The sequence below is a fragment of the Microtus pennsylvanicus genome, chromosome 5, assembly GCF_037038515.1.
Source record: "Microtus pennsylvanicus isolate mMicPen1 chromosome 5, mMicPen1.hap1, whole genome shotgun sequence".
NCBI classification, from domain to species: Eukaryota; Metazoa; Chordata; class Mammalia; order Rodentia; family Cricetidae; genus Microtus; species Microtus pennsylvanicus.
The window spans coordinates 72,193,408-72,212,894 of record NC_134583.1 but is presented as its reverse complement, the minus strand read 5'-3'; the positions used below and the strand labels follow the sequence as shown (position 1 = coordinate 72,212,894).

General features: G+C 49.3%; 1 protein-coding gene across 1 annotated transcript in view; it reads right to left on the bottom strand.

Moving 5' to 3' along the window:
• Positions 1 to 13,973: 13,973 nt before the first annotated feature.
• Btbd16 (BTB domain containing 16) overlaps positions 13,974 to 19,487 on the bottom strand; it is a 55,036-nt gene continuing 49,522 nt past the window's right edge. Inside the window, exons 11-15 of the mRNA XM_075974864.1 lie at positions 19,274 to 19,356; positions 17,873 to 17,950; positions 16,574 to 16,672; positions 14,978 to 15,166; positions 13,974 to 14,042 (exon numbers count right to left, since the gene is read on the bottom strand). Coding sequence (XP_075830979.1) covers positions 13,974 to 14,042; positions 14,978 to 15,166; positions 16,574 to 16,672; positions 17,873 to 17,950; positions 19,274 to 19,356 — 518 coding nt within the window. The remainder of the gene's footprint in view (positions 14,043 to 14,977; positions 15,167 to 16,573; positions 16,673 to 17,872; positions 17,951 to 19,273; positions 19,357 to 19,487) is intronic.

Genomic DNA, 19,487 nt, shown 5'->3' with positions numbered 1-19,487 from the left:
GGAAACGACCCAAGAGGCAGTCTGCCTCATAGCCAGCACTCAGCCTAAATTCCAATACGATTTTGCGAATTAGAAGTGTCACAACTCCAAAATCTCGGTACAAATATTTGTCGTGGACCTTAGAGCTCATGGGGCAGAGACAACTCTTCCCAGCCAGAGACAACTCTGAAGGACAGAATTCTGTCCATAGTTCTCAAACAACCCGGCCTCGGGTTTTCCTGTGGCTTCCTCCCCCTCTTAGCAGTCATCAAGAACCCAACAGGGTCACCTCTGCCTCCTGCCATAGATGGTGACTTTGGTGGCTCTCTTGGTGGCCCTACAGCCAGATCGGTGGGTAGTGAGCCACGCTGACTTTCTTTTCTCTTTTCTGCTGAGAAATACTTGGGCTGTGAATTCAGGCATTGAAGAATACCAAACATTTTCAGAATTCTATCCTTGAACAGCAAGCAGTCTGTCCTCCCATCTTTACCAGGCACTCAAAGGCTGCTCTGCGGACTGGTATCCGGACCCTGGCACTTATTATACATCCTTTGTGGAGTATTTGTAGTCAGTGTTTAGACCCCGTCATGGTGTTTGGATGTCACCGCTTGGAAGTGTATGATCAGTGGGCCTGTACTGTGGAAGCCTTTGTTCTTCCAGTTCCGTTTCACAGAATCGTCATTGTAAATGACCTCCACCGTCCACACACCAGCGTCCCCTCTGAAGGCTGGGAGCACTCAGAGACCTAGAAACTTGAAGACTTGGAAGCCTGACTCGGATAAACTCAAAGAGATTCTTTGTGGTTTTTCTCTGCCTCCTCTGGCCCCACCCTCCCTGCCTTTGGTGCTACAATGTCTAAAATTCTGGAATGAGACAGAATGTTTCTTCTTGAAGAAGGGGTCAAAGAGAAACCTGTAACAATGCTAAGATTAATTTTGGATCTTTACCCAAGCACCACACAGCCAGGAACAGCTTTCCAAAAAGCTTACCTGTGCCTGGAGGAGCTCAATGAGGAGGGACAAGGGGTAGGATGGGGCCAGCACAGGAGATGCAGCCTGGGTTATGCCACAAGATCCAGAGGAGGACAGAAGCTAGCAAAGGAGCCCTTGGTACCCTGAGGGAAGAGGGGGCTGTCCTTTGGTTGGGATCATCACATACACTCTTCCAGAGTTTTCCACTGGCCCCCTCCGGCCACCACAGTGGAAAAATCCCTTTATCTCCTTCTGTGCCTCTTCCACTCGGCTGATTTGGGAGATTTTCCAGCTCAGTGAGCCGTGGACTGAGAGACAGGCTGCATGTGGCTTTCAGATCCCAGACCTCCAGCCTCCGTCCTCAGTCATTACGCTGGGGGAGTCAGCTAATTAATTAGGCGACCTTTGTGTGTTGCTGGGCGCTGTGCTGGGTTATGAGTGCAGGTGCTCGGCAGGCATGACCTCCTGTTCACAGAGCTACGGCGCACAAGCCGGCAGTGAACAAGCTCCAATCAGAGAGCAGCACGGGGGCGGGGGAGGGGGGAGGGAGGAATAGTGCCAGAACAAGCATCCTGATGGCTCGCAGCTCCTCACGGCTCTTTAAGCAGATTCATGGGATGTGACAGAAAAGTCTTCCGAACTGAAAACATCCCTCCCCAAGACTCACACAGGAACGCCCGTGACTAAGCCACGCTTTGAAAGAGACATGGTCCCACCTGTGCAGTGACCCGAGGACAGCGGATCTGCTTAAGAAACAGGTGTCTGCCCTGGAAAGAAATGCCTACCCGCAGTCCCTGTGGAGGCCTGAGGGTGCCAAACACACACCAGTGTCTGGGCACCTACGTGTGTTAGGCCAAGGGCTAGGGTCCTGGTTACTCTACAGTGACGTATTCCGTCAGTTCTTGGGGAGCTTAGGAGAACTCTGTGTCTTTGGCGCATGTCCCTTGGTGACTCTGGCTGCCCGTGAGGAAGCACTGTCTCTGCAGCCATCTGTACAGTTATCATAATAGGGTCTGATAAATATCTTGAAAGGTAGCCTTCAGGATGCCAGAACGCACTGGGCAATGTCTCCTGTGCTGTGTGAGGGGGTGGGCACGTGCCCTTTTATGTCGCATCCTCTTACCAGAGCTCACAAACAGTGCAGCTTGTATTCGCAAGGCAGTCAGAGCCCCTTGGAAGCACTCAGAGCCACTTCTCTTGAGCCCAGGCTCCAATCCAGTGGCCAGGCAGGGTTTGGTAGCAGACAAAGGCCAGCTGTAAGCCACAGCCCAGCCCGGGGGGGGGGGGGGGGGGGGGGGGGGAGGGTAGCGGTGGAGGGGGGAGAGCTAACCTCCTGGTGAGAGAGCCTGAGCAAGCTGGCCTGAATAAACTGACACTTTGATAGCTCGTGGATACCCACAACTTTGGCATCTGTCAATCACCTGCTGCAGCTGCATAACAGAAACCCTTCCATTTCCATAACTGCATACACTGGTCTGCATTAGTTACCTGTGGCTGCTGGGACAAATGACCACAGACTTAGAAGCTTAAAAACCACGTGCTCAGGTTATCCAAATGGCTCAGCACAGAAAGGAGCTTACCACCAAGCCTGAAGACTTGAGTTAGACTTCTGGGATCCCAGGGTAGGAGAGAACCCACTCCTACATGTCTGACCTCTACTTACAAGCTGACACCTGAGCCACAAAATAAATAATTTTTTTTAAAAAAATACCTTACACATTACTTATCTTTAAATTTGGAGGTTAGAAGTTCAAAATCAGTTTCACTGCGCCAAAGTCAAAATTTCTGGGCTGGATCCTTCTGGTCCTCTAGGCAGGAATCCGATTCTTGCTTCTTGAAATTCTCAGGAGTGGCTCACACTCCCTGACTTGAGGCCACGGCCCTGCAGCTCGGCCTTTGTTTTCACATCCTCTTTTGTCTCTCAAGCCTCCAAGTACCTTCCTTTTAGACAAGTGGGAGGTGACTCAGCGGTTAAGAGCGCAAGGTTCTGGAAGAGGACCCTAGAGTTTGATTCCCGGACCCCACATCAGTCAGCTCACAATTGCTTGCTTCTCCAGCTCCAGGGAAGCTGACAATCCCCATGACCTCATTCATAGACACACACATGTACACACAAATAATAATACATTTTTCCCCCAAAAAAGACCCCTGTGTGGGCCTTGAGAGATGACTCAGGCCATAAAGTGCTTGCCTTACAAGCACAGGACCTGTGGTTGCCCCGGAACCCATGTGAAAAGCCTGGGCATGATGGTGTAGACTTGTAATCCCAGCGTTGTAGAGATGGGGGCGGGTTGTTCCCAGCCAATCTAGCTAGCCTCCTGCGAAAGTTCCAGGTTCTGTGAAATTCTGTCTCAAATACGAGAGGGTGTTGGCGCCTGAGGTTGCCCTTTGACCTTGGGTTGGGGAAAGGAGGGTCGGAGAGTGGGAGAGCTCAAGCTGTTAATCCCACCAGACAGCAGCCACAGCTTCCAGCAATCGGGCCACAGGTGCCTTGGAAGCCATTATTCTTCCTACCACACCCCTCCCCCCAAATTCATCCTTCACCAGCCTCACAGAGGCTCCGTGAAGATCAGAGCGGTTAGGCAATTTGCCAAAAGTCACCCAGCCAGAAAGTGGTGAGGCAGTGATGTGGGGTACCGGGCTGTAGGATCCCAACAGAGTCTAACAGCCAGAGGAGGCCAAGGCCCGGCCGCTCTGCAAAGACCGGCAGCTTCCCTCTCATTCACGTCTCCGCCAGCCCCCGCCCCGGGGCAGTCCTTTGTTTTCCTAAGGGTTAGGAGCCGAGTCTTTGTCTGAGCACAAAGAGAACACCTGCAGACTGTCCTACTTCAAGAAGTGACCCACATTAGAAGAATAGAGTCAAGCAGGCCACAGCTGGCTCCAACGCTCCCACCCCCACCCCACCCCCACCCCTCAGCCTTTATTACGGTCCAAAGGTTGCTGGCCCAGTGTCTAACATGTGGCTTGGTCAATGATTTTCTCTATTAGCCCAGAAGTACATAACCTCCTTATTACCTAGGGAGATGTTCTGTGTCCAGGGGACCCTCAGTCTTGAGCCAAGAAAAGAAAAAAAAAAAAAAAACCCAACCCAAAATGGTTTTGTCTCTTTAGCACTGTGCCAGAGCCCTCCCCAAGGCTCGTAAGTCAACATCGACTTGTTTTTAGTAAGGCAATGTTAATTCAATATTTAAATGGCATTCGATGGTGCTGACTGGCATTCTGCATTTTTCTCAAGGACATGTGGACAAGGAGGAATAAAAGCACGCTTGGGCCACACTGAGCTATTCAGTGGCTCACACAGGTTTGCTGGGCCAGCAGGCAGGTTGAGCTGCTCAGTAATTCAAGGATTAAAGAAAAGTTAATCACTGGGCAGGAAGCTCCCTCTTGACAACCAGGGCTCCAGCTGCCATCCCCTGCAACCTCCTGGCCTGGCTCTAGAGACAGTATGCCCCTGCCTCCTGCCCAAGTGTGCCCTGAAAACGAACCAGGTTGGGTGAGAAATAGGTCAGGGGAAAATGTGGGTCTGGGTGGAAAATCAGGAAATCTGTGAAGAGAAGCAAAGCAGAGGCCACGTTTGCTTTGCTGAGGATCAGTTCCACCAATGACAATGGGCAGATCAAACTCTGTAAATGCTTCATGTGAGGGGCCAACCCCAGGGGAGCAGGGCTGGCAGGAACTGCAGAGTCAGGAAGGCTCATCACTACAGGTGGGAAGAGAAAGGATCTGGTTTGAGAGATCCATTTCACATAACAAAGGGAAGAGTTACACACCTGTGGACCTATCATCTCATACTAAAATATTTGAGGTATTCATATTTGGGGGAGGTCATATTTACACATTTTATTTTTAAAAAATATTTATTTATTATGCACACAATGTGCTGTTGGCATGTATGCCCGCAGGCCAAAAGTGGGCACCAGATCTCATTACAAATAGCTGTGAGCCATCATGTGGTTGCTGGGAATTGAACTCAGGTCCTCTGGAAGCGTAGCCAGTGCTCTTAACCTCTGAGCCATCTCTCCAGCCCACATTTACTTATTTTAAAAGCGGTCTGATTAATAAATTTCAAAGGTAGTATCATGGTGCTTTTTTTTTTGTCCTTTAGACGGGGTCTCACTGTGCAGCCCTGGCTGTACTCTATAACTCACTCTGTAGACCAAGGGTGGCCTTGAACTCATAGAAAATCACCTACCTCTGCCTCCCAAGTCCCGGGGTTAAAGGTGTGTGCCACTGTGCCCAGCCATAACTCATTTTATTTATTTATTTAATAGTTAATTATTTATTTGTTTGTGCCAGGGTTTCTCTGTGTAGCCCTGGCTGTCCTAGAATTCACTTGGTAGACCAGGCTGTCCTCGAATTCACAGTGATCTGCCTGCCTCTGCCTTCCAAGTGCTGGGTTAAATGGCAATGTGCCACAATGCTCAACCCCCATATACATTCTGAAAGTGGATTTACTTAATGAAAAGAGTATGTTGCCATTAACTTCTGCAGGGCATACATAGTAAAACCACCCCCCAAAGTTTAGGGACTTGAACCAATGATTTGTTTATGACTCTGACCAGTTAATCTGAGAGATCCTTTGCAGGGTTCCCCTGGCATCTGCATCCGACTGCATCCCATTGGAGGGTGCCGGACTGGAAGACTCTGTCAGGCAGTCTGTGCTGGAGGTTGGGTTGAAGCATGCGGTTCTCCTTTACATGGCTCTCACGTGTCCAGCAGGCACTTCGAGAGCACAGGGTTGCCAGGGGACATGGACAGGGGATGCATGGCTCCTGGACCCTCAATTCTCTGATTCATGTGCTGATACTTCTGCTACATTCTACTGGCCAAGTCAAGCCTCGGGTGCAGGCCAGACTCAAGAGGGTGTAGAAATGGAATCTCTCCATCGATGGGTGGAGCCACAGAATCAGGGTGTAGATCCAAGGTTGTGTGATTCACTGAGGCCATTATCACTGTACTCTGCCCCGGGAATGAACGTCCTAAGTCCTAAGCCTTTTTCTCCCCGCTACTTTTCTTTTTCAAACAGGGTCTCATTTATCCCAGACTGGCCTCAAACTCACTATGTAGCCATAGATGACTTTGAATTTCTGACCCTCTTATCTCTAATCTCCCCCTCAGTGCTGGGATACAGGCATTCATGGTGGCATGCGTATAAATGGTTCTGGAGATGGAACCTAGGGCTTCATGCATACTAGACAAGTACTCTATCACCGAGCCCCAGGCCCTGATCCCTTTTCTAACATATACATCAGCCCAAGAAAAGCAGTCAGCCTCTCTTTCCAGAATATTGAACTTTGTATGAGCTGGTAAATCACTTCTGGAACAGTCTGCAAATATGATGGGGGGTGTGAAGGTCTGTCCCTGAGTGGCCACAGTGACCATGGCTGTGACCAAAGCCAGCTAAAGGGTTATAGAGAAAAGTAGAGGGATCCTCCCCAGCTTTGGATAGAGCAAGTCCTGAGCCCCAGAGACATCATTCCTGCCCAAGCTCTTCCCCTCTGCTAGGGTTGAAATAAACAATCCTTGATGCCGCTTGACCTTCATGACCCCTCCACAACCTCCAAGACCACTCCATGGCTTTTGCTGAATGGCCATCCAGAGAGACACTGCACTGCAACAACGCATGAGTAGAGAGTACACATGTCATCAGGGTAGGCATACACTTAGAAGAGAAATCAAAATTATTTAATACAGGTAACTGCCCTCAAGGATCCTTAAAGTCCCACCATCAATATCTCTACCATCCTTCAGGTTCCCCAAAGTCCCACCATCCGTATCTCCGCCATCCTCCAGGATCCCCAAAGTCCCACCATCCGTATCTCCACCATCCTCCAGGATCCCCAAAGTCCCACCATCCGTATCTCCGCCATCCTCCAGGATCCCCAAAGTCCCACCATCCGTATCTCCACCATCCTCAAGGATCCTTAAAGTCCCACCATCCGTATCTCCACCATCCTCCAGGATCCCCAAAGTCCCACCATCCGTATCTCCACCATCCTCCAGGATCCCCAAAGTCCCACCATCCGTATCTCCACCATCCTCCAGGATCCCCAAAGTCCCACCATCCGTATCTCCACCATCCTCCAGGATCCCCAAAGTCCCATCATCCATATCTCCACCATCCTCCAGGATCCCCAAAGTCCCACCATCCGTATCTCCACCATCCTCCAGGATCCCCAAAGTCCCACCATCCGTATCTCCACCATCCTCCAGGATCCCCAAAGTCTTATCACCCATCCTGCTGCTGGCTCTGATAGCCCTGGCTGCCCAGGAAGAATGTGTGTTTTGAAGGTATCAGGCTTCCCTGCATGTGCTGCCATCTGGACCAGAATCTGCTGAGCTCCCCCCTTCCTCCTCTTTGTTCTCCCATCAGCTCTGTGTTGTGGGATTTGTACATCCCAGGACTTACCCATCCAAGTGCACAGGTCAGCGGCGGAGAGCACACTCACAGAGCTGAGCAACTGTCATCACGCTCATTGTAGCATTCTTTCCTCACTTCAAACAGAAACTTGTCTCCTTTGACTCTTGTCTCTAAGTCTCCCTTCCCTTCTGGTCTCGGCCCTTCTGTCTAGGGAGGTCCTGCCTCTTAACACTTTCCTTTTGCTTGTTGGTGTATTTTTGAGATAGGGTTTTACATCGCTCAAGCTGGTCTCAAAACTTGTTATACTGCTAAGGCTGGCCCTGAACTCCCTATCTCCCTGTTCCCATCTCTCAAGAACTGGGATTACAGGTGTGACCCACCATGCCCAAACTCTACACGTTCTTCTATGAACAAAATCACACAAAATGTGGTCTTGATGACTGCTTCTTTTACTCAGTATGCTATTTTCAGGGTTCACCCATGTACTAGGCACAGGTCTTTCATTACTTATTTTTGCCAGGGATGAAGCCGGAGAGAGCCCTGAACATGCTAAGCACATGCTCTACCATGCTATGCCCCCAATCTGAATAATACTTCATTTTATGACTTGCCCACATTTCATCTTTCCATTCACTTATAGAAGGATATTTAGGCTTTTCCATCTTTGAGAGCTTACAAATATTATTGCCACGAGCATCCACGTGCAAGCTTCTGTGTGGACATGTGCTTTAGTTTCTCATGGGTGTGTACCTAGATCATTCTAAGGAGGAACCACCGCTTACATTTCATATTTCACTTTATATATTTCCATCGGCAGTGCATAAGGATTCAAGTTCCCCACATCCTCCCGTTAGCTTATTTTGCTTCTCACTCCTACTTATGATCTTGGATTAAGCACCCTCTCCCTGGGGAGGACCCTCCTTTAGGAATTGCCTGCTCCCCACAGGGTCTAGGCCTCTTTATTTGCTTTATAGTTGCAAAGAGCTGCCCCTCCTCCGCCAGTGCACCCAGCCCTCCTCAGCACCTTCACAGCCTCCACAACTGTCCTTTCCAGACACTGGGGCTCATAATGGCAAAGCCTGTCTGTGTCTTTTGCTCACCTTTGCAACACTAACTCTTGACCTGGCTGCTGCTCATCTCTCTGTGGAGTCAAGGATCAGGAGTTACAAAGGTCACATGAGTCAGAATCATGAGGGGAGCATCAATGTTGCCTGCTCTCCTGCTCCTGACCTGCCCACGTGGTGGCCATTAGCTGTGTGTGACTGGTTACTGGATATGACTCCCAGGCAACATTCTAGTCTGCTTTATCTTGGTGTATTTAAAATACAAATACACACAAATAGAAGGAGCAAGGTACCAGTGATATTTTAATACAGACGGAGCTCTGCTTCCCTGGCCTGGGGTATGGGTTCTCCTGGCTCCTGGGAGGTGTCCTCCCTCACAGTAGTTCAGCTGAGGTTTTGGGGTGGTCCGAAGTGAGCCTGAGACATGACTGGTGCCGTTTGTACAGGAAGGCGGAGGGTCTTGAGCCCCGGAGCGTGCAGCATCAAGGAGCGCTGGTTCACGTTCCGGGCTGAGCACACTCCGTTGACTTCCACCAGTGGCTGTTTAAACTTACATCAGTACGATGGCAGAGAAGTCAAAACCCAGCTTCCTTGCTGCAGTAGTCATGCTTCAGACACTCAGCGGCTGCACTTAGCTTGTGGCTACTACATTGGGGAGGGGGGCAGGACAAGCAGGTGGCATTTTTGTGTGCATAAGCAGCTCTGTCAGCTAGCCCTTCTTTGGAGCTTCCTGGGGGCGGGATGGGGGTGTTCTCTTTCCCTGGAAGAAGCTCCTCCACTGTCAACTGGCAAGGACTTGGGTCCATGCATCAAAATCTCACACCCTACATCCATCCTGCGGGAGAAGTGGGGCCATTCTGGCCCTCCTTACTGCCCTGAGCGGTCCATCCATCGTCTGAGAGCTTCCCTGCCCGTCCTAGGTTTACAAGGGCTTCTTCTCTCCTCTGGTACTGTAAGACATAATGGTCCGTAGGACACAAAACCTCTGAAAAGAGGAGAGAGACTTAGGTGTGGTGGTTCATGCCTGTAATCCTGAGGCAGGACGATTGTGAGTTCCAGGTTAGCCTGGGCTACATAATAAGATGCTATTTCAGAAAGGAGGTAGGCAAGCCTGGAGTGGTGGTGCGTGCCTTTAACCCTAGCACCTAGCACTCAGGAGGCAGAGGCAGGTGGATCTAAAAGAAATATAAATAAACAAGGGCAAACAGAAGGCCTTTCTTACTCTTTCTATGCAGCTGTCTTTTCCTCTTCCTTCTCTCTCTTCCTTCTCCCCCGCTTACGCGTGCTCTCTACCTTTATTTATATTCATTCATTAGTTTGTTTATTTATTTAGACATTTAGACAAGGTCTCAATATGATAGCTCTGGAATTTACCATGTAGAACAGGATGACCTCAGTTTGAACTCACAGAGATCTGCCTATTCTGCCTCCCAAGTTCTGGGATTAAGGTATGTGCCATATTCAATTCTACCTTTTTTCTCTTTTTCTTGAGACAGGGTCAGTTAGCTTCAGAATTTCCCGCCTTGGCCTCCTCATCAGTGGTGGCATGTCCACTACCACATCTGGCTTTTTTTTTTTTTTTTTTTTTTGGTTTTTTGAGACAGGGTTTCTCTGTGGTTTTGGAGCCTGTCCTGGAACTAGCTCTTGTAGACCAGGCTGGTCTCGAACTCACAGAGATCCACCTGCCTCTGCCTCCCGAGTGCTGGGATTAAAGGCGTGCGCCACCACCGCCCGGCTTCCACATCTGGCTTTTTATGTGGGTTCTGAGGAGTCAAATGTAAGTCTCCTTCTTGAGTGTCAAGCGCTTGACCCACTGAGCCATCTTCCCAACCCTCAACATCATTCTGTCAAGCCCATGGTAAAGTAAGCCAGTGCTTCCCAAGTACCACCACGCCTGCCTCACAGGCTCAGTTTGCCCTCTACTCTCAACGGTCACCACCAGTGACTGCAGCCTGAAAGACCCAAGGGAGCCACGGGTCCAACTGCATCATTCTGCATCAGGCCCCAAGGAGGACGCATCCAAGCCTACATGGCATCAGTCTCAACCTCCAACAAGTTCCAAATCACTCCAAGCAGCAAGTGAGCAACAGGAATAAAGTTTATCAGGTGTTTGCGATGGGTTTAGGTGCTTGACAAAGTCACCAGCATCGGATTGGATTCTGAGGCCGAGAGTTTAACTGACTTGCCCAGATAAGAGGCCCACAGCTAGGAGGAGGCAGAGTTGGGAGCCAAATCTAGGTCATCTGGAACCTGAAAGTTGCTATGCACCAAGCGGATCTGAAGCTAACTTGCGAGGACAAATCTTTCCTTCTCTAGGGCCTGGGAAATGAACGATGAGAGAAGCAAGCAGAGAGAGTCATAGGACGCAACACTGCCCAGTGCCCACACCCACTGCTTTGGGCATTGTAACCCTGGGTCGTAAAATCAGAGTCTATGAAGCTTCCACTCATAAGAAGAGCTGGTGGGAACCTCTTGAGAATTTTTTTTTTTTTTTTGTCTCAAGACTTGTACTTCCCAAGTTCAGAGGCTGTATGGTTGGACTCCTTGCCTCTCACCCCAGATGTGTTAGTTTCATTTTCAACCATTAAGCAAGGAGGACCCAGTGCTGCAAGGTGCGTGTTCTGGTTTCAGTTCTGGTGCTAGTACTCAAAGCAACTCTGCAGAGGAAAAGATGTATTTGACTTACCCTGCCAGGTACATCATTGTGGGCAGGAACCCAAGGGAGACCTTGAAACCAAACCTGTAGAGGGAATGCTGCCTGCCTGCTCGTTCACAAACTCATGCTTCGCTAACTTTCTACCACAACCCAGCACTGACTGACTGTCTGCCCGGGGAGTGGTACTGCTCACAGTGGGCTGGACCCTTCTACATCAACTAACAAGAAGGCAAGGCCCTACGGACATGTGTGCAGGCCAGTCTGATCTGGGCAGTCCTCCACTGAGACTCCCTTCTCAGATGATTCTAGACAGGGTCAAGTTAACAGTTAATGGTTGCCATTTTCAGCCACTGGAATTCTGACTCCCAAGTTCGAGGTCAACTGTGCCCTCTGGTGGACAGGAGCAGATCTTAGCATTAGAGCCAATGGTTCTTCCGCGGGGGGACTTTCTCATGGAGACTGTATGGATGCTGCGTTAGAGGATGATTTTTTTTTCTTCTTTTCACCCAGGGTGGTGAGGCAGATTCCTAAACCTGTTGTTTTGTGGGGGAGGGAAACACTGGGAAGAAAGACAAATGTGTGTGTGTGTGTGTGTGTGTGTGTGTGTGTGTGTGTGTGTGTGTGGTACAGTGAGGATCCTTAAGGAGGAATCCTTAAGGAGGAAGCTTCTAGACTTCAGTCCTTTCTAGCAACACCCACAGATCCCCTGCACCACACATGCATAACCCATTTGTGAGTGAAAAATCAAAAAAATCCCAAAATCTTCAATGAGACCCCAAAACCACACTAGAGGGTCTCCCTGCCAAGCTTCTCAGTGATGGTGGTCACCTCCGGTCTGTGTTTTGTCTCTCATTGTTCATCAGCAACCTGTTACTAAGCAACACTGGTTTTCTAAGGAGCGAAACAACCATGCTTGTCTGGTAAAACTGCACCTCCAGGCAACTGAGGTCAAAGCTCTCGCGTGCAGCTGGACGAAGGTATGTGACTGCTATGGGTACCTGTGACTATGGGTTGTCAACCTGACAGGATCGAGAATCACCTATGAGACAGACTTCTGGGTGTCTTCAATGAGTTTCTAGATCTGGTCACCTGAGTTGGGAAGAGCCACCCTAAATGTGGGTGTTCTCATCCGTAGGCTGGGGGCCCAGACTGAAGAGAGAGGAGGAGACTGAACATCGGCATTCATCTGTTTCCTGACTGCAGAGGTGACTTCACCAGCTGCCTCCAGCTCTGGATGACCTGACTCACCTGCGTGAGGGACAGCACCTCTGAATTGGGAGCCTGAACAAGACCCTTCTTACTTCACTTGTTCATTGTTAGGTACTGGATCACAGCAGCAAGAAAAGTAGCTAGGACGATGGCTGAGGGGTGTTTCTGTTTGTAAAATAGCCAATTGGACTCTGTGGTAAAATTAGTTGGTGGTGTCAGAAGTCTGGGTAGTGTTTGTTGGGGTGAGGGAGCCTAGGAGAGGCTGGCTGGGGCATCCAAGACCTGACCATTATGTGTTTTTTTTTTGTTTGTTTGTTTTAGTATTTTATTTTTATTTATTTTTATTTTTTTGAGACAGAGTTTCTCTGTGTAACAGCTCCATCTGCTCTGGAACTTGATTTGTAGACCAGGTTGGTCTTGAACTCACAGAGATCTGCTTGCCTCTGCCTCCTGAGTGCTGGGATTACAGGTATGCATCACTACTGCCCGACTCCACTATGTTTTGATATGAGCACTGGCCATATAAATGTGCATCTCACGATGGTCCATCCATCTCTGCTATAGTGAGTTCTTTTTCCATTGGTTTTGAGTTTTTATTTTTTTTTAAGAATTTTTTATGATTTATTTAACTTTATTGTATGTACATTGGTGTGAAGGTCTCAGATCCCCTGGAACTGGATTTACAGACAGTTGTGAGCTGCCATGTGGGTACTGGGAATTGAATCCCGGGTCGTCTGGAAGAGTAATCAGTGCTCTTAACCACCAAGCCATCTCTCCAGCCCCAGTTTTGAGTTTTTAAAACATTGCATTAGGATATCATTTGTCCAGGTTACTGGGTGTTTCTGAGGCTATGATACCCCATAGACTCTGTGCCTGAGTGAGTGTCTCATTGGTCCTCACCTTAAGCCAAATTGTGAAGGCTGTTTTCCAATATCCACCCCCCGCCCCGGGTCATACATATTTCCAACTCTATCAAACCCTCGCTGTGTAGCCTGGAGGTGATGGCTACCCCAGTTTCTCTCCTCTCTTGTCTCCCCAGCTCCCATTACTACTTCCCATTGACTGGACCTGAATGGGAATCACAGTGTGGAAGTGTGGGACATAGGAGCGAGCAGACAGACCTGGAAACAGGCTTCCAAAGTCCATCTCTTTAGCTCTGACTCTTCCCCCCAGGTCTACCTTCCACGTTCCCACCTCCCGAGATTCTCTCTCTGTTGGGGAGAAAACTCCCTCAAGTGTGTGTCAGCCCTCGGCAGCCAGCAGACTGAATGTCTGCCCCCTCATTGTTTGCAGAACACCCTCAACTCTCCATGGCCTCAAAGATAACAGCTACCACGGAGAGGTGGATACACCCGAAGGTGACCCTTTGTATAACCCCTCTCTCTTAGGGAAGGGTTTAACTTCTAGTCCAGAGGGGATGGATGGATGTGTCCCAGGACTGCAGGACATTGTGTGAGACCCTTAGTAGCTGAGGCTCTTGGCCATGCAGCTGCAAGGTTAGCCAGTCGACAGCCTGAGCAAACTTGGACATGAGTTTTCCCCAGATATATCTTTGGATGAAAAGAGAAACAGATTACCGCTAACCTATTACAGAAGAGCCTGAGCAGAGACCCGGTGGAGCTCACAGGCACAGACAGCAGAACCCTGGGCTCCCCTCGTTACTGTCATTTTATTTTCTCTTATGTAGACAGGTCGGTCAGGGCGGGGGATCCCACAGATTCCTCTGAAAACTGTCAAGATGCTGGGAAAATGAATGCAAAGCTGGCATAGATTGGGATGCCCGCGGTTTGGACTTTCAAGGCCTGGGAGAAGAAACGAAACAGAACAAGTGAGACTTTCAGGATGAGGCGGCTGCGCCAAAGACAGCCGCAGAAGGTCCTGGTTCCCAACCCTGGCTACCTCGGAGCAGCCCACGGAGAGCATAAACAAACAACATTTTAGACATAATCTAGATACAGTAAAGTATAAATCTTTGAGAGCTGTCCCAAGGCCACAACTGTGCTGTCACCTGATTCCAGTCTCCCCTCCTCCATCCCTGTCCCTCCCCGCCCCACCCCAGGAAACACCTTGAGAAGCCTTCAGAAGCATTAAACCCAGGCCCCACCTGGGCAGCCTTTGTTCTCACCACCTGTGTGGTCTCCTGATCACCAACAGGGGCAGCTCAAAGCCCCAGGTGATTCTAACGCGTCCCCAAGGCCTGAACCCAGAATGATCCTGGTTTGTGGCACAGCACCATTCCCAATAGGGTACCAGTAAGAGCCCCAACCTCAAACCCACAGCCCAAAGAGTTCCTTGTTGGTCCTCTGGCTATTTGGGGACTGTAGCCGCCAAATGCCAAGCAGGTACTAAGTCTGCCTAGATGTTGGTACCGCCCTGGGGTTGACGGGGGTTCTGGCCTCCTGGGTTAGCCAATGGGAGGCAGATGGCCTGGGAAGGATCTCAGAGGAACTGATGAGCTGTGACACCTTAAGTCTATATGTAAATACCTATTGACATTTACAAGGTGGGTCTGCTGTGCCCTTGGTTTTGATTTGTTAGCCATCCACAACCACTGGTATTTGTTTTAGGAGGTTTATCATTGGTATCATTTAGACCGTGCTCATCCTTAAGAAACTGAAAACAATCCTCTGATAGATCACTGGTAACTCGAAGATAGGAATGCCCAAAAGGAGGTGAGGGAGGGAACAAGCTAAAAGCAGAAGAGAAAGAGGAAAAACCAGACAAGGGGGATGCTCACGTGGCTTTTGCAGCCTGGCTTGATGAGCCCAAACTTCTGCGTGATCTGGTTTGTCCTGAACTCCTGCCATCTGCCGTCCACCAACGTCTGGGCTCTGATCTCATACTTCACCAGGCGCTCAGCTCTCAGGCTGATGGCGCTGTGCTCGCAGATGGGGGAGGGGCACTCCAAGTCCACGTGTCTTATTCTCTGCAAAGAGAGCGGTCCGTCCTACGTAACCCTGTGGCCAGGGCGACCAGAGCTAGCAAACAGTTCCTGGCACACAACCTTCCTGTTCCATTCTATACAGATAGCATGAGGCCATTCTCCAGGAAATTATGCCGGAACCCCGTGACATCTGAGACCTCTCCATATGCAAACCACTTTCAGTGGACGAGGGCTTGGCCATCGAAATTAGGCTTCCTTATTGTTCTGCTGGGATAAAGCGCCAACAGTGTATACAGAAGGGTCAACGGTAGTGTTCCATAATTCATCTCTTCCGTTCAGTTAGAAAGACGCCTGAGGGCCTGGTGACTAAGAATGGAGGACCCAGGAAGAGAAGGGACTCGCTGTGGGGATGCATTGGGAGGTGGTGACCACACTGGTACTAAAAGTCAGATTTCATCATTTACTCGTTCGTTCGTTCATTCATTCATTCATTCATTCATCCACCCTCGGATTCAATCATTTAAAGCTCCCCTAGGCTCTGAGCATAGTGACTGACAGCAGAACCAAAGGGTCACGTGAGAGATGGTTTCTCAGGGAGTTTGGGATTTAGAAAAGAGATTTGTAAGCAGATCCTAACTGGAGTACAGCAGTCCTTCACCATGTCCCCATTATTGTTACTCCCATCACTGCCAAGTATGTTCAGCACTGGGCTGGGAGCATAGCTCCATGGTACAGCGCATGGGTAGAATACACGGGGCCCTGAGTTCTGTCCCTAACTACCACATTTCAGATAAAACAAAACAGAAACAAAATATACACAATGCTGTCTATGGCAAACCTGTTGCAAGCCCGTTGCATGATTAGAACCTTTAATACTCTGAGGTTGGTCCTCTTGTCTTCGTCTTAAAGGCAGGAGGTTCATGGGACTTATAATAGATGCAACTCGCCCTGCCCTTAAATGCTCTTCTTCAACCTCTCCTAAGGGCTCCAGGAGGCGCTGAGCCGTCACTCCCTCAACTGATCCCCCAGATGTCCCATACACTGTCCTGTGTCACTCCAGACAGACTCATCTCCTCTCTCACATGTAGGCACTACCTGTTGCTTCTTCAAAGAATGGCCGTGGGTAAAACATCAGCCATTATGTACAGACTGAGGATGATTTGACTCCCAGGACAGACAAGCCGAACCCTGACTTTGTCAAGAAGCCACATGACGGCATGAAAGGGAAGTCACTCAGAGTGGACAGCCTCATCTACTATGGGTACCGACCTCCCTTGCTGGCTGTGAAAATCTCATGGCATCGCATACAGGAGTGTGAACGGAGCTTTATGACATGGTCTGTGTGAATGATGGACTAATGATTCCTCGATTCCCTTTAATCCCATATGAATCGGGTGGCCCTGAGTGGCTGTATCAGAGGTGGGCCTTTCCGGTGCTCTGGCTTCTTACCTGCATAGAAAAACTGTAAGAGGTAGTATCATGTTTGATTCCCTTTATCTCAAAGAAGTATCCATATATAGAAATCTTTTCCGAGTAAGTGGTGTATTCCTACGTTGGGAAAGAGAAGCGACCGAATGAGAGGGAGATGCCGTCAGTATGCAAAGGCGACTCACTCAAACTGTCCCTGCTCAGACACAGCTACTAACTTCTTCCAACATTTACGGGGAGAAATAATGAGTTAGGTATAGTCTTAATGACACATGTGCTGCAGTGGGTTTTGTTCCAGCGTGATGGGCCTATGAGACGTGCCACAAAATCCGCTTTGGTGGGTCGCTGCAACCAGATACTGGATCAGCTAGACGTAGGTCCCAAGTCCCTGAAACATGAGATCTTTTAAGATCCCTGCTGGGGCTGGAGAGATGGCTCAGTGGTTAAGAGCATTGCCTGCTCTTCCAAAGGTCTTGAGTTCAATTCCCAGCAACCACATGGTGGCTCACAACCATCTGTAATAAGGTCTGGTGCCCTCTTCTGGCCTTCGGCATATACACAGATAGACTATTGTATACATAATAAATAATAAATAAATATTTAAAAAAAGATCCCTAGCCGGGCGGTGGTGACACACGCCTTTAATCCCAGCACTCGGGAGGCAGAGACAGGCGGATCTCTGTGAGTTCGAGGCCAGCCTGGTCTACAAGAGCTAGTTCCGGGACAGGCACCAAAGCCACAGAGAAACCCTGTCTCAGAAAAAAAAAAAGATCCCTGCTAATTAACATATGTCTATTGTAACAAGCCTAAGACAGAGCACAGTTGCCAACCCCAGGCCCTGTCCTGTGACTGAGCACTGTAATGCCTCACATTGGAGCTTCTTGGCCAACCATGGTTTGACTGAGATCCACTCACCCAGCTACCAGAATGAGGCAGGTCTGACCACCTAGGCTGGAGACTTGCTGAGCCTTTCATAGCTTTCAGTCCTTGTGTGTCTGTGTTTGGGGGCCAGTGGGGGGATGATTAGCTCATGGTTTCCCCATATGCTTCTTGCTTTTAGGAAGAAAACTCAACTCCCAGGAAACCTCTTCCATCCTGGGAAAAGTGGGACCATTGGTCACCCTAGTGGGGAAATTTGGATCACACATATCAGATCGCTGACTGGTCTGTTCCAGTCCTCTGTTTTATGAACTGGAATCTCTTAGGAGTGTGATGGCTCTACTACCGGAGGTCAGAGTGGTCACGGGTAGTCCCATGGAGACCCTTCGCTCAGCATAGAAGGGGTATCCCTTACCCTTGGCTGGGTCGAGTTTTCAGTACCTGCCTAAAGAGTAGCCCAAACCTCATGGCTTGTGTGGAAAGATCTTTCAGGTGGGCCATGTTGCCCCCGCTCTCCAGCTGGAAGGGAAGTATACACAGCTTACTTGATGCACGAGAAAACACCCCTCATCTCTTCCCATCCTTCCACTCCTGGACCTCCAGGCCCCATGGTTTTAGCTTCAGACATTTACTGAAAACCTACCATCTACAGGTACTGTTCCCAGAGTTTCCAGAGTATGTAGAGGAGAGAGGGAAATGGCTAAGCAGTGTGAGCAGGGGAATAAAAGATGCACGCCAACAGCATTGTCATGTGAGGGACCATGTTCACGAAATGAAGAGTGAGCAGGCCCCTGTACGACATTCCACAGAGAGGCTGGAAAGTGGGGTGTGGGTTTCAGGAGCAAACCTTACAGACAAAGATGGAAGGAAGGATTGGGCAGGGCCAGGGGCTGGAAAGATGGAGCTGGGAACTTTCTCAGCGTTGTCTCTTTGGCCACTTTTAGAAAAGAGTTCTGAATTATATCCTGGAGAAGCAAGGACTTTCCACAGAGCTGCCCTCTAACGTGTGGGGAGAAGGGCGCTCGGAGGGCTGGCTCCAACATCACAATAAGTACTTGTGGAACTGGCTGAATTTTAACTCGTGACTCATGCATCTTCAGAACTCAAACACTGCCCCGCTTCATCTCTGAGAATGCGCCGTTGGAAACGTGCAAGAAGCAGGGCAGCTTGGATGGACAATCCACAAAGCAGACACGTGGAAAACACTCATGTTTGCCGGTCGGAAAAGAAATGAATATTTAGGGATGAGAGGTCATTGTTCCCGACTCCGTTAACAAAAGCAGCTTGAGATTTAAATGCTCCATGCTGCCAAGTGTGTGCACAGCGGGGCGAGTATTTCTTCCTGGGGACGGAGTCGCTTGGTCCCAACATCTATTAATATGTACCAGGGACAAAGCTGTACGTATGCCATAGGGCCAGCATTTCTACTGTGGAGAATCTCCTACAATCAAGTAATTCAAACTACAGAAAAAAAAAAAACTAGTATGGAGAGTGGGTTCCCCACTGAAAGGCGTTAGAGACAATGGAATGTAGACAGGGGCTATTGTCTTTGGGGGATGGTCTGAGGGTGTTTTTTTCTCTGGAGTTTGAACAGCTTCCATAATAAGCACATTCATGTTTGTGTCTACTAGGGCATAGGTTTGGAGGAAGGTATGACCATAGCTCTTCAACCCTGGCGAAATTTCCAGATTGGAGGCCATGTGGGACCTCACCCTCTTCCCTTCCCCTGGAGGAAGCTCCAGCTATGCCCTGACCTCAAGAGGCCCAGAGATTTCAAATGAGGACCGTATGTCCAGAAAAAGCAAAACTGAAGGGGCAAGACAGTTTGTTAAGCCGACTCACTGCGTGATAATGGTTGGCTGTAACCCGGATCAACCAGGACTCAGGGAAGAAATTAATGTTCCTTAACTCCTCCAGATCCTTCCCTTAAAGAAACACAAGGGGAAGTGGTTACGGGCTTATTCATAACACAACCTCAAATGTCTGACTTACAGAAAGAAAAAAGAGCCTCAGGCAAGCAGAAAGGGCTAGGTTATTTTTTTTTTACATGTTTGTT